The sequence below is a fragment of the Scophthalmus maximus genome, chromosome 1 (assembly GCF_022379125.1).
Source record: "Scophthalmus maximus strain ysfricsl-2021 chromosome 1, ASM2237912v1, whole genome shotgun sequence".
NCBI classification, from domain to species: Eukaryota; Metazoa; Chordata; class Actinopteri; order Pleuronectiformes; family Scophthalmidae; genus Scophthalmus; species Scophthalmus maximus.
This window is the reverse complement of record NC_061515.1, coordinates 19,857,132-19,882,832: the sequence shown is the minus strand read 5'-3', so window position 1 is coordinate 19,882,832 and position 25,701 is coordinate 19,857,132. Positions and strand designations below refer to the sequence as shown.

The 25,701-nt window shown below is 44.5% G+C and overlaps 1 protein-coding gene and 1 long non-coding RNA gene across 3 annotated transcripts; one reads left to right on the top strand and one right to left on the bottom strand.

Moving 5' to 3' along the window:
• The first annotated feature begins 1,033 nt into the window (after positions 1-1,033).
• Positions 1,034-25,350, top strand: LOC118309826 (vascular endothelial growth factor C-like). Of its 2 annotated transcripts, XM_035632368.2 has the most exons (9): positions 1,034-1,175; positions 1,364-1,410; positions 4,243-4,486; positions 4,862-5,052; positions 5,419-5,549; positions 5,640-5,743; positions 7,610-7,744; positions 19,124-19,325; positions 23,707-25,350. In XM_035632368.2, the coding sequence occupies exons 1-9, from the start codon at positions 1,145-1,147 to the stop codon at positions 23,816-23,818; spliced, it is 1,197 nt and encodes a 398-aa protein (XP_035488261.1). In that variant the 5' UTR covers positions 1,034-1,144; the 3' UTR covers positions 23,819-25,350. The 2 variants fall into 2 exon arrangements, with proteins under 2 accessions (XP_035488261.1, XP_035488250.1); XM_035632357.2 differs by lacking the exon at positions 1,034-1,175 and having other exon boundaries at positions 1,279-1,410.
• LOC118309832 lies at positions 18,873-21,970 on the bottom strand. The gene is made up of 3 exons (XR_007030322.1): positions 21,172-21,970; positions 20,151-20,238; positions 18,873-19,319 (listed from the first exon to the last, which is right to left on the bottom strand). It is a non-coding gene; the product is annotated as an uncharacterized LOC118309832 (long non-coding RNA).
• Positions 25,351-25,701: the final 351 nt, after the last annotated feature.

The window sequence follows — 25,701 nt, the reverse complement described above, 5'->3', positions numbered from 1 at the left end:
GGAAAATTTGTTTGGAGCTGCAGGTGTGAGGTTCTATCTCTGCCACACACACACACACACGCACACGCACACACACACCTTGACATCGAAGTAGTGGCTACTGAGGAGAAGAGAAACCGACAGGAGATGGGGCAGCTGACATAAAGCAGAAACGGTTGAGAGAGAGACAGCAAAGGTATTAGCAGCTCATAAAAAGGCACTTAGAGATACATTCATCACCACTGGCTGCTATTGGACACACACACACACATACATCTCTAAATTGTTGATGGCAGCTGGTCCCATTACCTGAAATTGCAAAGATGGAGAATAAGGAATGTGTGAGAAAAGGAAGGGTGGATTGACAGATCATAGTCTGTCATGTAAAGGGTGGGGGTGGGGGGTAATCTAATCAGTTACAACACAAGAATCCTCTCTTTCAGATCCTTCACGTCACCAACAAGACACAAACCTTCCATTCTTGTATTTTTCCATCACTCACTCCAGCCATACAGCTAGTAGCAGAATGCACATTCCCTCTGTCTGGACAAGATCTAAACACCAAAAGCTTTTTTAAAACCTCCTGCTTCCCTTTTTTTCAAAACCTCAAATTGCAGAAAAAGGATTTTCTCTCCCTAACAGCCTAACATAAAAGCTGTGACAGATAGAAAGCAGCAGCAGCACAAAAAAAATGTCCAAGGAGAGACAGAGAGAGTGCTTTGCCCTGAAGGTTTCTGAGGAAAAACCAGGAGACAGAAAGAGCCAGTAATAATCAGAGAGGGAGAGGGAGGGAGAGAAGAGCACAGCTGTTGTGTGAAGGGAAAATATAGATAAAGAAAGAAAGGAGGTGCACCAGTGGGAAGGGCAAGGAGAAGAGACTGGAGAGGACAACCAAGGCTGGAGAGAAAAAGGGAGATAATTGTGAGAATCGACAAATACAAAAAGACACAAAAATCCAAGGTCGAGAAAGTGAAGATAAAACAAATCGACAGCAAGAATGGACGTGCCGCTGAAGAGGGAAGCCTTCCTCTGAGGAAAAAAAAAGGGGAAAAAAGGAGCCATGTTTGAAACTCAAGAAGCGACGATTTCCTCATCATGATTTATTCAGAAGATTTCACGAATTCAAAGAACCTGCGCCCGAAGAGCAACTTTGTCCCAGGATAGAATGAAGAGCGGAGCAAAGCGATACCTGCCGAGTCTGTGATACCCTTCCGCTCCTCCTCCTCACCTCAGACTTTCCTCTCCTTCCTTTCTGTCAAGCTTTAAATTCACCAACTTCCTCCTCCACTGCCCTGACATTTCCTCTCCTCACTTATCCATCTCCTCACTATGTGGATACCAGCTTTGCTCCTATGGATGCTTAATGTCACCAATTTGTGTTCAGGACAAGACTATATGGACTATTACCCAACTGGAGACATGGGCACAGAGGTGAGGCATTTCATTTCTCTATCATCTATAAAAATTTCAACCCGACTGAACACCTATGGAGTGATGACAGCTTCACAATCACCATCAAAACAAAAAATGCTGGACTATCTATTGAAATATTTATTGCTACGGTTAGGATATCTCCTTGAGATCAAGAGATTTGAGAATCAATACACACAACACAACACAACTCACCAGTCCAGTTCTATGATCTGGTGTCATGGATGTTTGCTTTGAACTAAGAACTTAAGTAGAAAATAAGAAAAATAAGCCATGTTCAGGTACAACAATCCATTTTGTAGTTTAACAAAGCCAAAACCATTTTCTTTAGTAAAAGTAATTAAATATATTTGGCTGAATTTGTGTCCATTTATAGTTTTTCATAACAAATGTCTAGGTATCAAAGTTGTAGTATATGTTATGTATAACATAACGTATATATACTATGTTTTATGTATAATAAATACATACAAATTTTAACTCAAATAACTGGTAAACAGCAGTAGTTGTAGCTCTAATGCAATCAGAAAAGCCATTAGGAGCAACCTGCGTGTCATTCAAAGCCTTGCTTCATCCTCATTTGATTAAAATCATACACTTAATTCCAAACTTCTGACTGAGCACTTTTGTGCGTGATGGAATTTAATCAGTATCTGAAACACTTCATTGATCCCCAGTTAAGCGGGGTATTCACAACTATGAGCACAATTCTGTTCAAAGGGTTTCAGTGTCGACCGCCTGAGTGAGCCTAGAAACTTAAGTTTCAAGGTCTGTTGAATTCTGACAAAATTGACGATTGTGTCTTGCCACAAATGTTTTTCATAGCACTAGTACACCACCAGGAGGTTATTTTTCCCTTACTTGTTAAACAGTGTGTCCAAATGCACAGGAAGAGATCAAAAGTAATTCCCCTTGGAATTGAATGAATGAATTAGAAATTACATTTTGACGGGGGCTGGCTAATAACCAATTTTTTTTTTAAAGATACATTTAAATAGAAATAGTGTGTTTATATGTGACAATCGCCTCATACATAAAACCGAGCGTGTGAGAAATACATGGGTGCGCATATGCGTGCTGTGCCAGTAGTATCTAATGGACACACCCCAGTGCAGTGGAAGAATGACTGGTCAATCATGACCTCAAGAGTCACACAGCAATGACCTCATGTCGTGAAATCCCTTTACACAAAAGGAGATGGGGAAATAAAAGAAAGAGAAAATCTTGGAAGACCTTCAGAGAAAAACAACATTAGTCAATTCTCCAGTGTCATTACAACTCTTAGAGATTTTACAGTATTGCAATACACACCCACTTCACTTACTGGAATTGCCCTGTCACTTGTCTATGCTATTTTACGTCACAGATGAAAACCCCTCACACTTCTTTTAGCAGGCAGTTGACTTCTGTAGTTTTGAGTAAAATGTCCATCTCATGGATGGATTGCCATGAAATTTGGCAAGATGACGTTACAATTCATCACATAGCACTGCTGTGTGCTATGTCCTATATACAGCCTCACGTGATATGGTTTAAAACAATTCTTATTTTTTCAAGAATTGCAAAATGTTCCACTGAATAAACATTTTTTCGAGACTGATAGAAAAGGGAGGTCAAAAATACATACAGTATGTCGAGACAGATGAGATGGATGGAGAGTAACGGGAGGGGGAGGGGGAAGCATGGAGAGAGCTGGAAAGAGATAAATGGCGAGACTGATAACGGTGCAGAGATCTGGTTTCTGTTTAGGTAATACCAGCTGAGCCAGTTTGCTCCTTCTCAGCCTGGGAAGTTAAACAATCGCTCACACTCCCCGGAGTGAGAATTAACATGTGACACTCAAACTCCCAGTTGACATTTAGTCCCATTTAGATGGAGCCGCTGCCAATAGCTCGTCGGTTACACAATTAACCTTTTGTCTTTCATCTACTGTATCCGTTTGTAGTACAACCATCATCCATCATAATGGCAAAAAAATCATATGGGAACGACCCACAGCAGAAATGGTTTATAGAGAGTTATCCCCAGCAAACTGGGATTTCCTGCACAGACCTGATCAGCCACACAAAGCCCTCACTGTACAGTAAGCATAATGTAATGTGGGTGTTGGCTGAATTAGAGACTCTCCAGTCTGTTTGGTCCATTTAAACTGCCCCAGTGCTGCATTTGAGGACTCCTCAAAAGGTCTCAGGTAATCTCATGAGATTGAGGTACAGCATGTCATGGAGCACAAATTTAGGAATGGTAGCACGCCATTTTACCCCAAAAAAGGATGTAGGAAATAATGAAAAAATGTGGAATAAAAATTTAAGCACATGGGTAAACTGGACCAGATTACAGCACTGCAGCGGCAAGGAATGTACTTTCAAATTTTAGCACTTTGCCTCAGGTAGTTTTTAAAAAGCTTGGTTTGACTGCTATAAATAAACTGCAAAAGCAGAGACTGAGGCATTGAGGAAATTTTGCAGCCTCCTTGAGAACACGAATGCAACAATGTGTGTGTGTAGGTAAGATGACACTCATACCCATAATAACTAACAGTAGCCAACAGCAACATGTTACAACACATTGGTAGCTGAGGGTTTCAGTGTTTATCCATCTCAAAGCTGCAAAGTTCATGCTGTAAAATCTGTTGTATATAACAGTTTTCCTCAAAAAACGACTATGAACTAATCAACCTCATGCCCTACATTTAAAAATATAAATAGTATGTTCACCTCTTTTTTAATTAAGAGCCAAAAAACAGATTTTCCTTTGTTTGTCTTTTAGTGACGCTTTATTTTCTTCACGTTCCATTTTTTATTAAAGTTCTGTGTGTTTGCGGTCTTCCAGGCGCCGGTGTTGTCAGATGACCAGCCCAGTTTGGACACAGTAACGAGTATGGATCAGCTATTACAGCTCCTGTACCCTGAATACAGTTTGCTTCAGCACTGCCTGAGGAAGAAGTTGTGGCCAGCCTCCTCGTCCCCCTCTTTTTCATCCACTGCAGCAAGCCCTTCAGTCTACTCTAGCGATGAGGATCTCTGGGGTCAGCCAAGGGAGGAGGCTCTTTATAAAGTTGACGAGACTTTGGGAGGTAAATATTGAGATGCAGACCAGTGATATCTGAGAGAATGTATTTAAATTCCACAAGGCTCATAACGATCAAGCACAAGAAGAAGTTAGAACCTTTTAAAGGAGGAGATTTTTAACCTTCTCCACTGGCACTTTACTCTAAAAATGTGATCAGATTGAAGATGCTTCGAAATCAGAGCAGTGGTGACATAACCAAAGGAATCCTTTTTGAATCGCGAAAAGAAGCCTAGATGAAAAGAGGAAAAATTAAAACTAGAAGTACAAAAAATTATTCAAGATGAAAATGATTTCTCGTCATTGCCCCAAGACCACAAAATCTTGCACCAAAAGCTGTATTGTACTTAAATTTACAGTTTCACAATTCCATACCTTTCAGTCATCCTAGAGGAGATCCAGCGGACCTCATGCCAGCCCAGAGAGGTGTGTGTGGAGGTCGCTAAAGAATATCCAGAATCCACCAGTCAAATCTACCTCCCCCGATGTGTGGCGCTGCATCGGTGTGGTGGATGCTGCAACAGCGAGGCGTTTTACTGCACAAATACAAGTCACTCACTTGTAAACAAGACAGTGAGTGTTGGATTTGCTTTATTCTTACTTGTTTTGCACACTGTTCCATTACATGACCATGTTGGTATTTTCTGCTTTTACAACTCAAATTGCCTAAAGAAAGAGGAAAAAACAACAATTTGCCCAGTTATGTAAGTGGGACATATTTTGGCTGTGACTGAACACCGACACATACAACTCTCTCACGTACAGTTGCAGTTCTGAAACAGTTACATCAACTTCTACAGCTAAAACACTCATAACCATTATTATTGTAACTACAGCAGCAGAAGAAAAAACCCAAGGGATATAATAAATCTAATTATTTCATATTTTCTTTGTGTAGTTTGGTACTTAAACACCCCTTACCATCTCTTTTCCTGCCAGTTGATGGAACTGTCCCATCCCAGGATGGATCGCTCAGTTGTCATGGTAACCTTTGTCAACCACACTTCGTGCGAATGCCTCTCCAAGCGGCCGCTCCACTCCATCATAAGACGAGCCGCAACAGATCACCTGTGAGTGAGAGTGACGTGTGCTGGCATTTACAAACATTTATGAGTCAGTGTTCTTCGATTCATGGATTCATGGTGTTTATGTGTTCGTAGGTGTTCCCCTCCTGACATTCCCTGCGCCTCAGGGTCATTATGGGATCCAGTGAATTGTATGTGCGTCTCTACAAATGTCATAAACTACTCTGAGAGAGAGACAGGTAAATATTTACGTTTCTGTTGATGTATGATGAAGGGAAGGCATATTTATTTGTATAGTATATTTTGATACTACTGGAAACCAAAAGTGCTTCACAGAGCACAAACAAAAGCAAGAAAGCAGAATTAAAAACAACCAAAGCACAGAGAAGAAAACCCAAAGCACTACTGTTAAGTTCAATGTCTTGAGTAATGTATTGAGTAAAGGTGCTCAGTACCGTTTTTTAGTTTTCGATATTTTTTTCCCAATTTTGGGAAGTATAGTGGCTATAAAACAGCTTTACCATATTTAGTTTTAACCTTGGTAATAGAAAATAATCCTGACCCAGCTGACATGAGAGGTCAATGGGGATTATACTGGTTCAATAGATCAGTATTTTGGACCAAAGCCATTTAGTTATTTATGGACCAGTCATTGGATTCTTACAAAGGCTGGTAAACTGAATCTGAAAACTAATTATTTTCTGAACTTTTATGGTTCTTATAAGCAGAAATAGTTTAATTGGTTCAAAACCTCGGCAGCAGTATTCTGGATCAGTTGAAGAGAGAGTGAAGAGACATTTTGGAGCATCCAGCTACAAATTTGTTTAAAACACTTTAACAGGGAATCTAATGAGTTTTAGTCGTCTGGTGCAACTGTATCTACAATTGTGAGCCATCTGAATGCCTATAAGAAACCAGACAGACCACTCACATAGCTACCAATTGATACCAAGAAGTTCTCGTCTTGGACTTGAATCATTTCAGGACACTCTCAGAAAGACCACTGCTTCTTGACCTTTTCATACCTGGTGAAAGGTTCTGTCAGTTTTGCTTGTTAGCCTGTAAAATGCTAGGTGCTTTCAGCTCCTGAGGCCTCTCCATCAAATCAAATCACCAGGGCAAAAATTCATTTTAAAAACATAGGATAAAAGGGTATAGATGAGGATGTCAAACATATAACATTCAAGCTGAAAATGAAGTGATTACAATACACACACCGGGATTTACCTCATGGGCAAAATACGTCAGACAGACCAGTGTTAGTATAGTGTGGGGTCATCGCAGCAGGTTCAGGATGGGAGACCTGGCAAAAGAGAAGCAAACACAACATTAGGTGATTTCACCAATGGAGTTGGACACAATCTCCTGCAGAGTTGGGTAGGAGTGAAAAGTTGCACAACCTCAAACCCACACACACACACACACACCACTGAACCAGAGAGTAGTGTCGGCTTAAATGTAACTGCACCTTAAAACCCCATTGGGCAGGTTAGGTTTGTGTGTTGCGATCCACATTTCAGTTGAGCAATTTTCTCTAGAAACTCCACCACAGCCACATGATGCCTTTGCCTGGGCGGGAAATGAAAGGAAACCAATTTGCCTCGAGGGAATGTTTATTCAGCTGTAACATGAGAACCCAAAGTGTCTGAAATTTTTACTTGTTCAAGCATGTAGTGAGCCACAACACCTACCATCCCCATCTACTTTAAAAAATTTTAAATCTCTTATTGGATTGTTGAAAAGAGCAGACTTAAAATAGATACGAATGAGAATGATTTCTAATGCAAATTATGTAATTATATATATATGATTTTTGGCCATGCCACATAGATCTTTCCTGGGAATGTGCTTCAGGGCTATATTTCCACAAGCAACTTTAGTGCAATGAATATGAATTGAAACAATATGTATCATCTTCTTTGGAGGCTGAACTGAAGCACCACAGTTGTGATTCTGATTCTGAAACTTAAAAAAGCTCAACCAAGAACCTAAAATAGTGTTTGTACGCAAAGTAGATTTGTTAAACACTAAATGAACAGAAAGTCAAGATGATGCTGGAAAACCATTAAATTGCATTGTTTACTTACTTTCCATGTGGCTTCCAGATGTGATGGATTCGGGTCTTCTGGCTCTCTGTGGGCCCAACAGGGTTCTGCAGGAATCGACCTGTGAGTGCATTTGTCGAAATGGACTGACTGAGGACAGCTGCGATCCAGGCTGGAAACTGGATCACAATACATGTAAGTTATGGATTAAAATGTTGTTTAAAGCTGAAAACATTGAGGTGGATGAGGTTTTCAGGACACAAAATGCAGATGCAAAGCAGGTAGGTGCAGGGGGAGAAATATTGAAAGAAAAGCTTACCGAGACAACGAAGACAAGGTTTCTCAGCATGCGAAATTCAATTCAATTCAATTTTATTTGTATAGCGCCATATCACAACATACATTGTCTCAAGGCACTTTACATAGGGAGGTCAATATTACAATATTACAGGGAAAATCCAACAAATCCCACAATGAGCAAAGCACTTGGCAATGGTGGAGAGAAAAAAACTCCCTTTTAACGGGAAGAAATCTCTGACAGAACAAGACTCAGTTGTGGGCGGTCATCGACCAGTTGGGGTGAGGAGTGAAATGGGGAAGAGAAGAGAAGTGGGCAGAAAGAGGGTGGGAGGAGAGACAGTAGGAGAGAAGAGAGAGAGAGGACAGTTGTACAACCGCCGCTTTAATCTCTACCAGACTGATACTTACAATAAAAAAATACAATTATGTTGTTATTATTAGTGATGATATTAATATTAATATTATTATTATTAATAATAATAATAATTTAAAAAATGTAGAGAGGGTATCTGCCTCCCTGACACAAACTGGGAGCTGGTTCCAGAGGGAAGGAGCCTGGTGGCTGAAGGCTCTGCCTCCCATTCTACTTTTACAGACTCTGGGAATCACAAGTAGTCCTGCATTTACAGAGCGAATTGATCTATTGGGATAATATGAAACTATGAGCTCTGTAAGATATGATGGAGCTTGATTATTAAGGGCTTTGTAGGTTAGGAGCAGTATTTTGAACTCTATTCTGAATTTTACAGGAAGCCAATGCAGAGATTCTAACACTGGAGAAATATGATCTCTTTTTCTAGTTCCTGTCAGAACTCGTGCTGTGGGATTTTGGATTAAATGGAGGCTTTTCACAGACTTATTGGGCATCCTAGCAGTAATGAATTACAGTAGTCCAGTCTAGAAGTAACAAATGCATGGACTAGTTTTTCAGCATCCTTTTGAGATAGGATGTTTCTAATGTTCTTGATATTGAGCAGGTGAAAAAAGGCTGTCCAAGAGACTTGTTTTATGTGTGAGTCAAAGGACATGTCCTGGTCAAAGGTAACTCCAAGGTTTCTTACAGTAGAGCTGGAGGCCAAGGTAATGCCATCCAAGGTAACTATATGATCAGATAATGTTTCTCTGAGGTGTTTAGGGCCGAGTAAAATTACCTCAGTTTAGAATTTAGAAGTAAAAAATTAAAGTCCTGAAGTTTGTCTACCTGATTAGTTTCATCTGGCTTTATAGATGAATACAGCTGGGTATCATCAGCGTAGCAATGGAAATTGATGTGGTGTTTTCTTACAATATTGCCTAAAGGAAGCATATATAAAGTGAAAAGTATCGGTCCCATTACAGAACCTTGTGGTACTCCATGTCTCACTTTTGTATGAATGGAAGATTTGTTATTAATGTTAACAAACTGAAATCTATCAGATAAGTAGGACTTAAACCATTCTAGTGCTGTTCCTTTAATCCCAATGTGTTCTAGTCTCTGTAACAGAATTTTGTGAAAGATGGTATCAAATGTAGCACTAAGATCTAAAAGGACGAGAATAGAAACATGTCCACTGTCTGAGGCCATGAGAAGGTTGTTGGTAACCTTCAGTAGTGCTGTTTCTGTACTATGATGTTTTCTTAACCCTGACTGAAAGTCTTCAAGCAGACTATTCCTGTGTAAACAGTCACATAACTGGTTAGCAACAGTTTTTTCAAGGATTTTAGAGATAAAGGTGAGGTTTGATATGGGTCTATAGTTAGCTAAGATATCTGGGTCTAGATTCATTTTTTTGAGCAAAGGTTAAACTACTGCCACCTTAAAGGCCTTTGGTACATAGCCCGTTAATATAGATAAATTGATCTGATCTAATATGGAATTATTAATTTCAGCTAATACATCCTTAAATAGCCTTGATGGAATAGGATCTAAAAGACAGGTTGATGGCTTGGATGAAGTGACAAGTGAAGTCAGCTCAGCCGGATCTATAGGGGAGAAGCATTCTAAATATAAATTAGGTGATACTATTGGTTCAGAAGACAGTGTGTCTGTGCTATTAGTGGGAAGAGGCTGGTAAATTTTTTCTCTGATGGTAATAATCTTATTAGTAAAGAAGCTCATGAAATCATTGCTACTTAGAGTTGGAGGAATAGACTGTTCAGTAGAGCTTTTACTCTCTGTCAGCCTGGCTACAGTGCTGAAGAGGAACCTGGGGTTGTTTTTATTTTCCTCTATTAGTGAAGAATAATAATTGGTTCTGGCATTTCGGAGGGCTTTCTTATATGTAATTAAACAATTTTTCCAGTCTAGGTGAGAGTCATCTAGACTATTGGAACGCCACTTCCTTTCTAACCTACGTGACGTCTGTTTTAAAGCACGTGTCTGTGCATTAAACCATGGAGCTATCCTCCTCTGTTTGACTGTCTTCTTTTTCAGAGGGGCGACAGTGTCAAGTGTGGAACGTAGTGAGGCTGCTGCACTATCAACAACATCATCAATTTGTGTGGGAGTAAAGTTTTGATAACTATCCTGCACTGTATCGACACATGGCAGTGGAGTAAATAACGAAGGAACTTTTTCTTTGAATTTACTAACAGAGTTTTCTGATAGACACCTGCTGTAATAGAACTTTTCTCCAAATTCAGTAAAGTTAATAATGGAGAATTCAAATCTAACCAAGTTGTGATCGAACAGAGGGTTTTGAGGAAATACTATTAGATTGTCAATGTCTATGCCATATGTCAGAACATGGTCGAGGGTGTGATTAAAACAGTGAGTGGGTTTGTTTACATGTTGAGTAAAACCAATTGAGTCTATGAGCGAATTAAAGGCAGAACTAGGACTGTCGTTGGCAACATCCACATGAATGTTGAAATCACCCACTATAATAACTTTATGAGATTTGTGTGAATTACACCTCTTTTATTTACCTTTGGTTTAGATAATTGAAGTGGTCGTGGGGCAGAAATAGTTTCTATGGGGTTTTGTGGGGGCGACTGCTGTAATAGAAGCGCAGAGAAGCATGTAAGACTGCAACTCTGCTTCCTGGTCCCAACTCTGAAATGTCACGATTTGACCGTCTAGGTAACCGAGTCAGATTTCTACAAATGAGAGCTGCACCATCCAAAGTTGGATGAATGCCGTCTCTCCGCATCAGACCAGGAATTCTCCAAAAGGTGCGCCAGTTATCTATGAAGCCCACATTGTTATCTTGACACCACCTCGACAACCAGCGGTTTCGTGATAATGTACGGCTATACATGTCATCACTGTTCAAGTTGGGCAGGGGTCCAGAGAAATCTACGGAGTCCGACATTGCTCTTGCATAAGTACACACCGAATCAATATTCATCTTCATGACCTCCGATTGGTGTAATTGGGTGTCGTTACTGCCGGCGTGAATAATAATTTTACCATATCTACGTTTATCCTTAGCCAGCAGTTTTAGGTGGGATTCAAGGTCGCCTGCTCTGGCCCCTAGGACACAGACTGTGGTCACTGCTTTCGCTAACTTCACGTTCCTCAAAACAGAGTCACCAATGATCAGAGTTGTTTCCTCAGCGGGTGTGTCGAGAGGCGAGAATTTATTAGAAACGTGAAGTGGTTGGTGGTGAACCGTGAGCTTCAGTTTAGGACTGTGCCTCTTATTGCGGACAGTCACCCAGCCGCCCTGTCCTCCCAGCTGCTCGGGAGCTGCTGGGGGAGCTGAAGGAGCTAAAGAAGCTACACTGGAGCGGCTAGCGGGGACTGGCTAACGACTTACTCACCATGGTGCAGAGCCGCGCTTCTAACAGACTGAACCTCGCCTCCATCCTAGCAAACAAACTACACTTACTACAAGTATCACTATCGCTAAAGGAGGCAGAGGAGTAACTAAACATGCAGCAAACAGAGCAGGAGACAGCAGGAGAGGAAGAAGCCATTGTTAGCTGCTAAAGCTAACTAGCTAAGCAACGGTGCGGAGCGCAGATAAGGGCGTGTCAACTGCTGTGAGTTAGCGAGTGAGTTGCTAAAAGAAGAAGAGAGCTGTGAGTGTTTAGACTAAACAAGGGAGAGTGGAGCGGATAGTTGTCCAAATAGAGGAAACTGCAGTGTTAAAGAGAGACGAGGAGGAGCGGTGGATAAACACAGTTCACAGAAGCAACAACAACCGGAAGTGACACAATACGTTACCGCGAGAGTCCCTCGAGATACATAAATAGCAGAATACCAGACAGGAAGCACATCAGGATGCCAGTGTTGCGGGCAAAGACCCTCTGCAGGATGAACATATGCTGACATGGAAAAAGATCATGTGCATGCCTTAGGGAGACAGAACTGGAGCCAGTTGGCGACCAAGCTCAAGGAAAGTGACAGTGGGACCCTGCTGGAGGACAGTGACGGACGAGAGCCATCTGAGACATAGCTGGAGGCGGAAGACAGTAACTGCTGGGACTCATCATGAGGCAGAGTTGGAGGAGAGCAACTGCTGGGAATCCTGTGGAGAAAGAGTTGGAGGACCGCAACTGGTGGGACTCCTTTTGAGGCAGGCGGGACATCTCATTACACAGTGCTGGAGGACAGCGACTGCTGGGACTCCTCTGGAGACAGAGCTGGATGACATTGACTGGTGGGACTTTTCTGAAGACAGAGCTGGAGGAAAGCAATTGGCAAGTCATCTCAGTACAAAGTGCTGTAGCACAGCAACTGGTGGGACTCCTTTGGAGACAGAGATAGAGGAGAGGAACTGCTGGGAATCCTGTGGAGAAAGAGCTGGAGATCAGCGACTGCTGGGACTCCTCTGTAGACAGAGAAGGAGGAGAGCAACTGCTGGGAATCCTGTGGAGAAAGAGCTGGAGACCAACTCCTGGGACTCCTCTGGAGACAGAGCTGGATGACAGTGACTGGTGGGACTCCTCTAGCAAAAGAGCTAGAGGACAGTGACTGGTGGGACTCTTCTGAAGAAGAGTTGGAGGAAAGCGATTGGCAGGACATCTCAGTTCACAGTGCTGGACGACAGCAACTGCTGGGACTCCTCTTGAGGCAGGCGGGACATCTCAGTACACAGTGCTGGAGGACAGCAACTGCTGGGACTCCTCTGGAGACAGAGCTGGATGACAGTGACTGGTGGGACTCTTCTGAAGAAGAGTTGGAGGAAAGCAACTGCTGGGACTCCTCTGGAGACAGAGCTGGATGACAGTAACTGGTGGGACTCTTCTGAAGAAGAGTAGGAGGAAAGTGATTGACAAGACATCTCAGTACACAGTGCTGTAGCACAGCAACTGGTGGGACTCCTCTGGATACAGATAAGGAGGAGAGCAACTGCTGGGAATCCTATGGAGAAATAGCTGGAGGACAACAACTGCTGGGACTCCTCTGGAGTCAGGCGGGGCATCACAGTACACAGTGCTGGAAGAAAGCAACTGCTAGGACTCCTCTGGAGACAGAGCTCGATGACAGTGACTGGTGGGACTCCTCTAACGACAGACATGGAGGACAGCAACTGCTGGGACTCTTCTGAAGAAGAGTTGGAGGAAAGCGATTGGCGGGACATTTCTGTACACAGAGCTGGAGGACTGCAACTGCTAGGACTCCTCAGTACACAGTGCTGGAGGACAGCGACTGCTGGGACACCTCTTGAGGCAGGCGGGACATCTCAGTACACAGTGCTGGAGGACAGCGACTGCTGGGACTCCTCTGGAGACAGAGAAGGAGGAGAACAACTGCTGGGAATCCAGTGGAGAAAGAGCTGGAGGACAGCAACTGCTGGGACATCTCAGTACACAGAGCTGGAGGACAGCGACTGCTAGGACTCTTCTGGAGATAGAGCTGGATAAAAGTGACTGGTGGGGCTCCTCTAGCGACAGAGCTGGAGGAGAGCAACTGCTGGGAATCCTGTGGAGAAAGAGCTGGAGGACAGCGACTGCTGGGACTCCTGTGGAGACAGAGCTGGATGAAAGTGACAGGTGGGACTCTTCTAGCGAAAGAGCTAGAGGACAGTTACTGGTGGGACTCCTCTTGAGGCAGGCGGGACATCTCAGTACAGAGTGCTGGAGGAGAGCAACTGCTGGGAATCCTGTGGAGAAAGAGCTGGAGGACAGCAACTGCTGGGACATCTCAGTACACAGTGCTGGAGGAAAGCGACTGCTAGGACTCATCTGGGGACAGAGCTGGATGACAATGACTGGTGGGACTCCTCTGGCGACAGAGATGGAGGACAGAAACTGCTGGGAATCCTCTTGAGGCAGAGCTGGAGGAGAGCAACTGCTGGGAATCCTGTTGAGAAAGACCTGGAGGACAGCGACTGCTGGGACTCCTCTGGAGACAGAGCTGGATGACAGTGACTGGTGGGACTCCTCTAGCATACAAGCTAGAGGACAGTGACTTGTGGGACTCTTCTGAAGAGGAGTTGGAGGAAAGCGATTGGCAGGACATCTCAGTACACACTGCTGGACGACAGCAACTGCTGGGACTCCTCTTGAAGCAGGCGGGACATCTCAGTACACAGTGCTGGAGGAAAGCGACTGCTGGGACTCATCTGGAGACAGAGCTCGATGACAGTGACTGGTGGGACTCCTCTAACGACAGACATGGAGGACAGCAACTGCTGGGACTCTTCTGAAGAAGAGTTGGAGGAAAGCGATTGGCGGGACATTTCTGTAAACAGAGCTGGAGGACTGCGACTGCTAGGACTCTTCTGGAGATAGAGCTGGATGACAGTGACTGGTGGGGCTCCTCTAGCGACTGAGCTGGATGACAGTGACAGGTGGGACTCTTCTAGCGAAAGAGCTAGAGGACAGTTACTGGTGGGACTCCTCTTGAGGCAGGCGGGACATCTCAGTACACAGTGCTGGAGGACAGCGACTGCTGGGACTCCTCTGTAGACAGAGAAGGAGGAGAGCAACTGCTGGGAATCCTGTGGAGAAAGAGCTGGAGGACAGCGACTGCTGGGACTCTTCTAGCGAAAGAGCTAGAGGACAGTTACTGGTGGGACTCCTCTTGAGGCAGGCGGGACATCTCAGTACACAGTGCTGGAGGACAGCGACTGCTGGGACTCCTCTGTAGACAGTGCTGGAGGAAAGCGACTGCTAGGACTCATCTGGGGACAGATCTGGATGACAATGACTGGTGGGACTCCTCTGGCGACAGAGATGGAGGACAGAAACTGCTGGGAATCCTCTTGAGGCAGAGCTGGAGGAGAGCAACTGCTGGGAATCCTGTTGAGAAAGACCTGGAGGACAGCGACTGCTGGGACTCCTCTGGAGACAGAGCTGGATGACAGTGACTGGTGGGACTCCTCTAGCATACAAGCTAGAGGACAGTGACTTGTGGGACTCTTCTGAAGAGGAGTTGGAGGAAAGCGATTGGCAGGACATCTCAGTAAACACTGCTGGACGACAGCAACTGCTGGGACTCCTCTTGAAGCAGGCGGGACATCTCAGTACACAGTGCTGGAGGAAAGCGACTGCTTGGACTCATCTGGAGACAGAGCTCGATGACAATGACTGGTGGGACTCCTCTAACGACAGACATGGAGGACAGCAACTGCTGGGACTCTTCTGAAGAAGAGTTGGAGGACAGCGATTGGCGGGACATTTCTGTACACAGAGCTGGAGGACTGCGACTGCTAGGACTCTTCTGGAGATAGAGCTGGATGACAGTGACTGGTGGGGCTCCTCTAGCCACAGAGCTGGAGGAGAGCAACTGCTGGGAGTCCTGTGGAGACAGAGCTGGAAGACAGTGACTGGTGGGACTCCTCTAGCGTAAGAGCTAGAGGACAGTTACTGGTGGGACTCCTCTTGAAGCAGGCGGGACATCTCAGTACACAGTGCTGGAGGAAAGCGACTGCTGGGACTCATCTGGAGACAGAGCTGGATGACAGTGACTGGTGGGACTCCTCTAGCGACAGAAATGGAGGACAGCAACTGCTGGGACTCTTCTGAAGAAGAGTTGGAGGACAGCGATTGGCGGGACATTTCTATACACAGAGCTGGAGGACAGCGACTGCTGGGACTCTTCTGGAGATAGAGCTGGATGACAGTGACTGGTGGGGCTGCTCTAGCGACAGAGGTGGAGGAGAGCAACTGCTGGGAATCCTGTGGAGAAAGAGCTGAAGGACAGCGACTGCTGGGACTCCCCTGGAGACAGAGCTGGATGACAGTGACTGGTGGGACTCCTCTAGCGAAAGAGCTAGAGGACAGTTACTGGTGGGACTCCTCTTGAGGCAGGCGGGACATCTCAGTACACAGTGCTGGAGGACAGCGACTGCTGGGACTCCTCAGTACACAGTGCTGGAGGACAGCGACTGCTGGGACACCTCTTGAGGCAGGCGGGACATCTCAGTACACAGTGCTGGAGGACAGCGACTGCTGGGACTCCTCTGGAGACAGAGCTCGATGACAATGACTGGTGGGACTCCTCTAACGACAGACATGGAGGACAGCAACTGCTGGGACTCTTCTGAAGAAGAGTTGGAGGACAGCGATTGGCGGGACATTTCTGTACACAGAGCTGGAGGACTGCGACTGCTAGGACTCTTCTGGAGATAGAGCTGGATGACAGTGACTGGTGGGGCTCCTCTAGCCACAGAGCTGGAGGAGAGCAACTGCTGGGAGTCCTGTGGAGACAGAGCTGGAAGACAGTGACTGGTGGGACTCCTCTAGCGTAAGAGCTAGAGGACAGTTACTGGTGGGACTCCTCTTGAAGCAGGCGGGACATCTCAGTACACAGTGCTGGAGGAAAGCGACTGCTGGGACTCATCTGGAGACAGAGCTGGATGACAGTGACTGGTGGGACTCCTCTAGCGACAGAAATGGAGGACAGCAACTGCTGGGACTCTTCTGAAGAAGAGTTGGAGGACAGCGATTGGCGGGACATTTCTATACACAGAGCTGGAGGACAGCGACTGCTGGGACTCTTCTGGAGATAGAGCTGGATGACAGTGACTGGTGGGGCTGCTCTAGCGACAGAGGTGGAGGAGAGCAACTGCTGGGAATCCTGTGGAGAAAGAGCTGAAGGACAGCGACTGCTGGGACTCCCCTGGAGACAGAGCTGGATGACAGTGACTGGTGGGACTCCTCTAGCGAAAGAGCTAGAGGACAGTTACTGGTGGGACTCCTCTTGAGGCAGGCGGGACATCTCAGTACACAGTGCTGGAGGACAGCGACTGCTGGGACTCCTCAGTACACAGTGCTGGAGGACAGCGACTGCTGGGACACCTCTTGAGGCAGGCGGGACATCTCAGTACACAGTGCTGGAGGACAGCGACTGCTGGGACTCCTCTGGAGACAGAGAAGGAGGAGAACAACTGCTGGGAATCCAGTGGAGAAAGAGCTGGAGGACAGCAACTGCTGGGACATCTCAGTACACAGAGCTGGAGGACAGCGACTGCTAGGACTCTTCTGGAGATAGAGCCGGATGACAGTGACTGGTGGGGCTCCCTCTAGCGACAGAGATGGAGGAGAGCAACTGCTGGGAATCCTGTGGAGAAAGAGCTGGGGGACAGTGACTGCTGGGACTCCCCTGGAGACAGAGCTGGATGACAGTGACTGGTGGGACTCCTCTAGCGAAAGAACTAGAGGACAGTTACTGGTGGGACTCCTCTTGAGGCAGGCGGGACATCTCAGTACACAGTGCTGGAGGACAGCAACTGCTGGGACTCCTCAGTACACAGTGCTGGAGGACAGCGACTGCTGGGACACCTCTTGAGGCAGGCGGGACATCTCAGTACACAGTGCTGGATATAAGCGACTGCTAGGACTCATCTGGAGACAGAGCTGGATGACAATGACTGGTGGGACTCCTCTAGCGACAGAGATGGAGGACAGCAACTGCTGGGAATCCTCTTGAGGCAGAGCTGGAGGAGAGCAACTGCTGGGAATCCTGTTGAGAAAGACCTGGAGGACAGCGACTGCTGGGACTCCTCTGGAGACAGCACTGGATGACAGTGACTGGTGGGACTCCTCTAGCATACAAGCTAGAGGACAGTGACTTGTGGGACTCTTCTGAAGAGGAGTTGGAGGAAAGCGATTGGCAGGACATCTCAGTACACACTGCTGGACGACAGCAACTGCTGGGACTCCTCTGGAGACAGAGCTGGATGACAGTGACTGGTGGGACTCTTCTGAAGAAGAGTTGGAGGAAAGCGATTGGCAGGACATCTCAGTACACACTGCTGGATGACAGCAACTGCCGGTACTCCTCTTGAAGCACGCGGGACATCTCAGTACACAGTGCTGGAGGAAAACGACTGCTGGGACTCTTCTGAAGAAGAGTTGGAGGCCAGCGACTGGTGGGATTCCTCTGGAGACAGAGCTGGAGGACAGTGATTGCCGGGACATTTCTGTACACGGAGCTGGAGGACAGCGGCTGGCTGGAAATCTGGAGAGAGCATGAGGACAACAACTGCTGGGACTTCTCAGGACACAGAGCTGGAGGAAAGTGGCTGGTGGGACTACTCTAGAGAAAGAGCTAGAGGACAGCATCTGGCAGGACCTCTCAAGAGACAGATCTGTAGGACAGCGATTGGCAGGACATCTCAGAACCCAGTGCTGGATGATCAGGAACTTGTGGGACTCCTCTTGTGGACAGTGACTGGTGGCACCCGTCTGGAGAGAGAGCTGGAGGACAGTGACTGATGGGACATCTCAGTACACAGTGCCAGAGGACATTAACTGCTGGGACACTTCTGGAGACAGAGCTGGAGGACAGTGAGTGGTGGGAACCCTCGGGAGACGTTGCTTGACAGTGACGACAGGAACTTTCAGGAGATGTTAATTGTGTTAATTGTCTCATTGACAATAAAATGGACAATAAACCACTGTATATTTTGGAGCGTGGCTACAGCGTGATTGCCAGCCGGTGCAGGTGGTAGGTGGGTACTCAGTGGACGAGTTAAGACCCACCACCCACTCCTACATCTGGTACACAAGGCTTCAATGACGGCAATAAATTATTCCCTGGTTACATCATCTCAGGAAATTTGCAGGTCGCTTGAGGTCTTGACATTGTACTTCCAGTACAGGCCATAAAATGCAGTAGGTCGTTTTCCTGAAAAACACAATTTTTCCAAAGCCACACTTAGTTTCACAATGACGATTTTACTGTAAATACACTTCATTTAAAAAATGAACAAAAACAGCAAAATCAAAAGAGAACAGACAAATGGGGAAGTGATGGAAAGTTTATGCAAATATTTAACAAGTAAAGACATGGCCACAAATACTTTGGTCCAACTACACTGACAGAGGTGTACAATATTGGAAAGCTTGGCTTTCACTCATAATTTACCTTCATTGTTTTTCCTGTTTTTCTCTCAGGTGAATGCCAGTGTGAAGGTCAAAGTGAGGGGAAGTGGTGTCCTGCTGGCCAGCGGTGGGATGATGACCTGTGTGGCTGTGTATGTGCAGCAGATTGTCCTGGGAGTCAGCCCCTGAACCCCGACACCTGCCTGTGTCAGTGCAGAGAGAGTCCACAGTCATGTCTGCGGCAGGGCAAGAGGTTCAACCCAAACACCTGCAGGTAAGTTTAAAGAGAAGGTATTAAACCTTTGAATGACACTGAATTTCTCAGCTACATGCAACAAGACAATGCCTCCTTTAGGGGATGAAATTATTCCAAGCATCCACACTCTGGGTCTCTCCCCAACTTTGAGAACCCCCTATGCTCCAAGTCAAAAAAAACAATGAATTAACACACATTTTGGTCATAAAAATGGTTATGTGTCTGCAAAGAGAACATCAATAAAGCAATTTTTGTGATCTTTATTAATTACATTATTCAATCATAGCAGAGAATTTAGGCCTACCAGTACTCTCAATCCAAGTTGGAGTGTATTACACATAAAGTGGCTGACAGTGTGTTTATAAACTCAACCAAATTCTAAAAAACAGCAACCAAGTCTTGTTTCCAAAACTGTGCTTAAACAACTCACTGGAGTTATTGGTTCCTCTTTTCTTGGTTACTGTTGCATAAAATAAAGATCTACTGCTTTATCTAAACACAGTTCCACACCACTACACTTGTCAGTGACCTGTATGCAGGATCACTGGTCTGTTGACAGGCCCAGAACACATCAACTCCTTATAAGTAAGAGTTTAAAGATGGCTTTAAACCCATCGGGTTCAATAAAGTATGTATTCATCTTTTTATCTAAAATAATGTTACGAAGCAACTGAGTGCAAGTGGTGATGTAACATGGTCTCTGGAGTCAAAGGAAGTCCTGGTCTCTGGGATGGCAATATATATGATCAGTACATAGTGTCTTTAGAAAAATTATGACATAACTGTATTGATAATTCATTTCAGAGCAGGTCTTTACATACTGTCTTTACTGTACTGAGTTACCTGAAACAGTGGCCTACAGTTGGAGAACAGGTCCTTTGTGCTGTGCTTCAGGTACTAACTCGGCCTGGTCGGTCCTTCAGTCTTCACCCTGGGAGAAAGTGAGAACCAGTGTTTTGAGAGAAAGTCAGTTAGAGGGGGAGAGAAACAAAATCTCAATGGACATATCCAACATTCCAAACTCAAAAAACCCCCACAATTTTCTTTCCCCAACAAGCTTCCATGTGGCCTTTTATGGATACAGGGCGTCCTAAACATTCGACCATGGTCTCAGCTGCTAGCTCATTTTTGCATACATGTTGTGGTTCCCACAGCCAGCATGCAAGAGATCAACCTTCCCCTGAACCCAGAGGCCTACAGAGAGACTGGGTGAACTTGATGACAGTGAGCAGAGCAGTCATCAGGCAGGCTCAGAGACAGATGGAGTGACAGGCACAAAGAAAAACACATGAAATATGGATAGGAGGGATTTCTAGCTTTACATATATGGGAAAGTTCACAGAAAAACACGTGACCTTTGATGGCAGTTATTCTTTCTCAGAACAAGAGGTCTGAAATAAATTTGCTTTTTTCTTCTTATCAGAATTAATGTGTAGATTGGTAGTTGCAGCCTTAATTTCAGGGGGTGTCTTACCTAGAACACACTTTTTTTATCCAGTAATTTCATATAGGAAATACAAAATAACTTATTTATGAATAAAACATGTTTAACTACACAATACAGTTCTTTATAGAGATTAGTAGTTACCAAAGCTGGACATATTTTTACCTTCTAATCTAATTACCAGGTTTAGCCAAACCGAAATAGCAGTAGTAGTAATAGTTTGCGAAGACACTTCATAAAATACTATTTAATAATGACAAAAAATACTTTTTCTAAATAATTCAAACGTTTATTGTGATATTCAAAATAAAAAAATGGCAGGGGTTTAACAAGTTACTGAAACCAATAAAGTGAATAAAATGTTTAACGTTTTATCACTTTCATAGATAGACTGAAGAAACCCCAGGGGTGTCCGCTCACCTCAAGCAGCCAACCTCAAACGACAGTGTCCCAGTGCTCCACGGAGACTATATATGATATCAATTACATTAAAAACTCCGAAAAAAGATAGAAGATAAAAACGATAAAAGATCGTCGTCTGATGTTATAAAAACGGGAGACAGCCGAGATTGGCTTGCTGATTGGTCGCGCCGGTGCAGCGGCGGGAACTCGATGCCGCTCTCCACGGTCTCTACTGCGCAGACTCGAGCTCCAGACGTTGCTTGCATAAATTGGCGGCGGCCTTATCAGCGATAGCTTCTTTTTGTTCAGCGGGGAGACGCGTTTTCCGTCTCTCGCATGCAGTGAGGGACCTTACTTAAGCTGTGTAGCACGGTGGCCCTGAGAGTTCACAGCACTGAAACTTTAGAAAACACATGCAAATAGACAAAACACAAGCAAATTAAGAAAACATCTTCATCACTTTGACAACACATGCGCAGCATTTAGAAAACGCGCTACAAAGACCACAACACAAAAGATTAAGAAAACGCACTGCAAAGACCTCAACACAACACATTAAGAAAACGCGCTGCAAAGACCACCACACAACACATTAAGAAAACGCACTGCAAAGATCTCAACACAACACATTAAGAAAACGCGCTGCAAAGACCACCACACAACACATTAAGAAAAAGCGATGCAAATAGGCCGCGGACGTGTTTCCAGAGGACACTTTTTTCACGTCTGGTTAAAATAAATCAAAAACACTTGACGGAAAGAGAAGCTTAATAGCTCTCTGAGTCAAAATCCGCGTCAACAACAAGCGTGTCCAGACGTGTACATCACTTTTAAGTGTCCTCTGGAAACAAAAACACAAACAAAAAGTGTCCTCTGGAAACACTTGTTGTTTTGCGGTGTCTTTGCAGGGCTTTTTCTTAATATGTTGCGCTGTGGTCTTTGCATCGCTTTTTCTTAATGTGTTCTGTTGCGGTCTTTGCAGTGCTTTTTCTTAATGTGTTGCGGACTTTGCAGCGCTTTTTCTTAATGTGTTGTGTTGAGGTCTTTGCAGCGCTTTCTCTTAATGTCCTGTGTTGTGGTGTATTTTTTGCAGCGCGTTTTCTAAATGCTGCGCATGTGTTGTCTGATTGATGAAGATGTTATCTTAATTTGCTTGTGTTTTGTCTATTTGCATGTGTTTTCTTAAGTGGCAGTGCTGTGAGCTCTCAGGGCCACCGTAGTGTAGCCCCTTAGCAACATGTCACCCAGATGCCATGAAAGAAACATGACTAAACTTTAAGAATAATCCGAAATAAACAACCCAGTTGACAGACAATAAAGGCAGAAAATGGCACACACACAAGCAAAACAAATGCATCAAGACAACAACAAAAAAGCAGCAGTGAACCTGTGTAAAAGGTTGAATTTTGCATGTCAAAGAACACTTAACAACTTACTTTCATCATCAAACATATAACAAGCCTCAACAGAAACAAGACGTCCACAAGTGAGTGTCCCATAGGTGCATCATCTGACCTTGATCAGGGGGCTGGGTGGAGGAGGAATCAGGAGGAGGGGATGTACTCAGTCACACAATTTCATATCTGCTCCAACCCAGAGCTGGCCCCAGGCATAGGATGTGAAGGCAAATGCTAAGGGCGCCGCAAACATAAAGTTTATGTCAAGGCACTGACTTGACTGCTCCTCTGTTTATAAGTTGTCCGTCAGTGGACGTGATCTACCTGAGTTTCTCGCCGGGCCGCACACACACTGGTTCCTGATCAAGCTCGTTATCTCCTTCTATTAAGTGGTGATTAGCGTTGGACAAATAATTGGGTGGGCGGGGGATGGTTGTCATGTAGGCCACTGTAAACACGTTTGGGCTGGGGGGGGGCGCTGATCAGAAATCTTGCATAGGGGCGCCCACTTTACCAGGGCCGGCGCAGAACCAGCCCACAAAAAAATTTAGGAGAGCCAAATTTTTTATGAATTTACTGGTACAAATCAGTGCATCTCGATGAAACAGAGAGGGCAGTGTGGGACAATATTATTCCATCCCCTCTTTCTTTCCTTTCTTTGGTCTATTTTTTGGTTTAACTCAACATCTGGTCACAGGAGGTGGTACACAGAACACCGTACACCTACTGTGATTTTGAAAAGGAGAGTTCCCAGAACGTGGCCTTATTCCTGCCCTCTCTGGAGAAATATAGTCCTCCTTCCCTCACACACAGATTCTTTTGATGCATGCACAAACAAAACTTGGATTAGGGTTTATCCAGAAGGGATGTGAAGATCTGATTCATCAATGGTATGCATGCCAAGGGAATATTATCTTCTTATCTTCTTCTTTTTATTTCTCCTCTGTTCCTGTCTACCTCCCCTTAACTTTAATCTCTTTCCCTCCACCATTCTCTCTCGATCCTCTTTCTCCTCATGCCCCACTCCTCTTTTCAATTCCCCTCTGTCTTTATTCTAATTTCTTCTTCTTCCTCCTACTTCACAACCCTTCTTTTCATCTTCCTTTTGATATTGCAGTTTCACTCACATCCTCCTCCTTCTTCTCCCTCTCTCTAGTTGTTACAGGTTACCATGCAGAAAGCCCAGGCGGGTGTGCTTGGCTGGGTTTTACTACAGCCACCAAGTCTGCCAGTGCATCCCCAACTACATGAGGCCAGAGTGGAATTAACCAAACACGGGCCGACAGGAGTGCAGCCACCACCATTTATTGCCCTGTGATCTGAGGCTTAAGACATTTTTGGCCTAAAAACAAAGGAGCAATACAGCAGGAGTGCCTCTTCCCAGGAGTGCAGGGAGGTGCAACTACACATTTACACGTATTGGATTACAACAGACTTCAAGGAGCACTTGGAGGAGTTTTAATGATGCTGCCTGTGCTGTGACACTCTCCCAAAAGACAAAATACAACACAGGAGAATGGTTGTGTTTACTAATGAAAAAAAAAGTCCACAACAGCCACCCACACGCAGTAAAACCAATAAAAAGGAAGAGGAAATGAGGAGAAATAATTGACTCCCTGGGACACGGACTGTCGGTGCACAGCTGATGACCTTCTCCCCATCACCAAGAGCATGATGTCGACTGGAAACGACCTATCACACCACGAGACTGCCTAAAAGAATGACAGCCAGATCCTGAGTCAGCCTGCATCTCCGCTGCGACGTGTTTGAGCAAGACAGTCGACCAAGACCTGCTGCAGCAGCCCTGCTCGCGACCGTGAGAATCTGAAAGTGGAATAGGATAATAACAGACCAGACTCCATGTTTTTTCCCAGATTAAGCTGTGGGTAACTTCACACTTTGGCAGCACCGAGTAGAGACAAATTGGAAAGGTTGAAGGATTTTTTTTGGTGCTGTTGCTGAATTCCTACAATAATATGATGCCAGGGCTTTTTTAGTAATGGTGGCAATAACATCTATTGTTGGTCATTTCAAAGAATCGGAGACCTTTTTCCCAACTCTAGATCGTACTGCGTCTGTACAAAAAGGAATGGAGTGCATCTCTTATTGAAGCTCAGTTTTCTTTTTTTATTTAGGGCTAAATAATGTCTTTTTCCATCAAAGATTTGGCTTGCCTCCTTTTTTTGGAGCAAAGTAGAGATTTGATGCCAGAGCCTGTTTCATTAAATGCTAAATTAAACACTCCCCACTGTTATTGTATTCCACTTTCTACTTGCCTCTATTGCAGTGCTGCTCTTTGAAGATTTCCTTCATACATGGCTGAGTCCAATCACAATGGATTTTAACACTTGGATACAGTTTAAGATTTACTACTATAATTTAACTTTACACATTTTTGTAATATATTTTGTAAATATTTAAATCTTTTTTTCTTTCATATTTAAAACCGTGACATTTTAAGGACAGAATTGAGTCGTCATAAAATATTTGTATTTAAGTCTCTATCATAACTAAATATTGTTTTTGAATGAAACTACTTACAAGTCTTTCTACTCCACTAGTTTTAATTATGATATTTTTTTGTTTTGTTTTTTTAACTGTCAACCTAGCCTGCACTGCAAAAGATTGATGTCAAAAGGTCATTCAGACACCTTGGCTTCAAAAGGCTATGATCTTCTGGCTCAAATATACCCTTAATGTTAAGATGAAGATGCATAGAAATGATTGTAGTGTTTGTGCTTCATTGGTGTCAAATATTTAAGTAGTTTTGAAGTATTGATTAAAAGCCTCGTCAGACTGATACTTTTTGGTCCCCGTTTTATTCATGTTGAATCTCATTGCACTTTTTGGATGATTATAGTCGTGGCGACACCTTGTGAGGAACATAAAAACATCTGTGTGTTGTAAGCACCGCATTGAGAACAGGACACTTTTCATCCTTTCATCATGTTAAAGCTCAAAAGAAATAAATGCTGTGTTCGGTCAACAGCATAGGCTACTTGTTCTTAATCATTTTCAGGGCTTAACTGGGATTTGTGATATGTTGAGGTCATGAATTGACAAATTTAAACCAAGAACAGACACATACATGTAATGTGTTATCATAAAATGTCATTACCAACAATCTCAGAAATATAACATTTAATGCAAT

What these genes read in the sequence shown, in the direction of transcription:
- LOC118309826 (XM_035632357.2), top strand. Translation starts at nt 1,309, where the DNA reads ATGTGGATACCAGCTTTGCTCCTATGGATGCTTAATGTCACCAATTTG. An exon ending in AGTTGACGAGACTTTGGGAG is followed by an intron (nt 4,487 to 4,861) that starts GTAAATATTGAG and finishes CATACCTTTCAG; the next exon opens with TCATCCTAGAGGAGATCCAG. An exon ending in TTCAACCCAAACACCTGCAG is followed by an intron (nt 19,326 to 23,706) that starts GTAAGTTTAAAG and finishes CCCTCTCTCTAG; the next exon opens with TTGTTACAGGTTACCATGCA.